This window comes from Panthera uncia, chromosome F2 (genome assembly GCF_023721935.1).
Source record: "Panthera uncia isolate 11264 chromosome F2, Puncia_PCG_1.0, whole genome shotgun sequence".
Lineage (NCBI taxonomy): Eukaryota > Metazoa > Chordata > Mammalia > Carnivora > Felidae > Panthera > Panthera uncia.
In genome coordinates, this window is record NC_064812.1 from 39,526,287 (window position 1) to 39,528,051 (window position 1,765).

Consider the following 1,765-nt stretch of genomic DNA (forward strand, 5'->3'; position numbering starts at 1 on the left):
ATATATATATATATATATATATATATATATATATATATATGGAAAGCCTTCACCAAAAAGGATGCTCTGATCTTTACTGTATATGAAGCTGAGGCTACTTCACAGTTATGACAAAACATTCTGCTGATGAGGCATGTTAAAGCCACCCCTGCCCTAACTCAGATATGGGACTCTTCAAATTGTTTCATTATTTCTATTTTTCTAAGTTTATTTATTTATTTAGAGAGGGAAAGAGTGGGGGGGGAGGGGTACAGAGAGAGAGAGAGAGAGAGAGAGAGAGAGAGAGAGAGAGAATCTCAAGCAGGCACTGCACTCAGTGCAGAGTTCCACCTGGGGCTCAATCTCATAACTGCAAGATCATGACTTGAGCCCAAACCAAGAGTTGGACACATAGCCAACTGAGCCACCCAGGCGCCCCCAGACTGTTTCATTATTTCTAACCTCACTCAAAATCCACCTTTTTGACCAGCACACAAAGAGGAAATATATGTTTTTTGTGTGTGCAAATAGGGTCATCAAAAACTGCTTTACTATTAGCTTATCCTTTGTATGCCTGTCCATCTTCTTCATTTCTAGGTTCACCTGGAAGTTCCTGTTTTCCAGCCTAGATCCCTTATTGTGGGTCCTTATTGAAGGATCATTCCTTCAGTTCTGCATTGCTCTCTTTGATTTCTGCCATGGAAAGATAGCTGCAGTAAAGCTATCCTAACAGCCTAATAATGTCTTTAAGATGAACAAGGAAAAGGAGGCAGGGGGAGCTGCTGACTTTTCTTTGACTTGGTCATGGTTTCCTTACATAGTCTCCAGCTGATGTGGTTATATTCGCTACAGTTTTATTTGCTTGTTCTTTTTCCCTAGTGCCTCATATTTGATACTTTGGATATCTGGCATACACTTGAATAAAAATTTCTTTCTTTAAGGGGACAAATTCATTCTTTTCTGAGAATAAACTAACGAACACATAGATCTCAGGAGGATCTCTGAACATACTAGAGTCACTAATCTGTTCAGTATTTTGTGTGTTGAGTTAAACATGTCACTACTGAGATCCTCATACAGTGGTTAATGACTTTCTAAATATTTACCAAGATCTTTAATAAGCGAGAGTGCTTCCCATGATATAAAGGCTCCACCGCCATCATCCATGGCACCCTGCCCCACGTCCCAGCTGTCCAGATGTCCACTGACCAGTACGACCTAGAAAAAATAATAAAAAGAGAAAAAAAAATAAAAAATAAAACTAAGCAGAAATGACATCAAAGAGGAAGCATTCATAGTCATTCCAAATATAGAAATGAAACTTTTATATTTTCTTTTCTATTTTTACATCTTAAAAGATCTATGTCATTACTAGTGGAAAACCTGGTATAACGCTCTATATAAAGGGTGTAAGGTCATCCTAACAGTAATAAAAATTCTCACCTTGTACTTCTCTTCACTAATATAAGTTTGAATACTAAAGTGAAATGGTTTATTACTGACCGATGTTTTATAACTTTATTATATGGCTTAAAAGCTAAATGACATAAATGGAGGTCAAAACTTCAACTATATTCTCAACTGTCCCAAATTCTAGCAGACATATAATAAACATGTGTTGAACTGAATTCAAATGAAAAAGTGAGAACGATAATTTTTTATTTTTTATTATTTTTATTATTTTTTTAGCATTTTTTATTTTTTATTATGAAATTTATTATCAAATTGGTTTCCATACAACACCCAGTGCTCATCCCAACAGGTGCCCTCAATACCCATCACCCAC

The 1,765-nt window shown here is 36.1% G+C and overlaps 1 protein-coding gene across 2 annotated transcripts in view; it reads right to left on the reverse strand.

Moving 5' to 3' along the window:
- The window catches only part of CPQ (carboxypeptidase Q), a 467,130-nt gene that overhangs the window by 153,610 nt on the left and 311,755 nt on the right, over positions 1 to 1,765 (reverse strand). For both annotated transcript variants that reach the window (XM_049633066.1, XM_049633067.1), the window contains exon 5: positions 1,086 to 1,197. In XM_049633066.1, the coding sequence (XP_049489023.1) occupies positions 1,086 to 1,197 (112 nt within the window). The remainder of the gene's footprint in view (positions 1 to 1,085; positions 1,198 to 1,765) is intronic.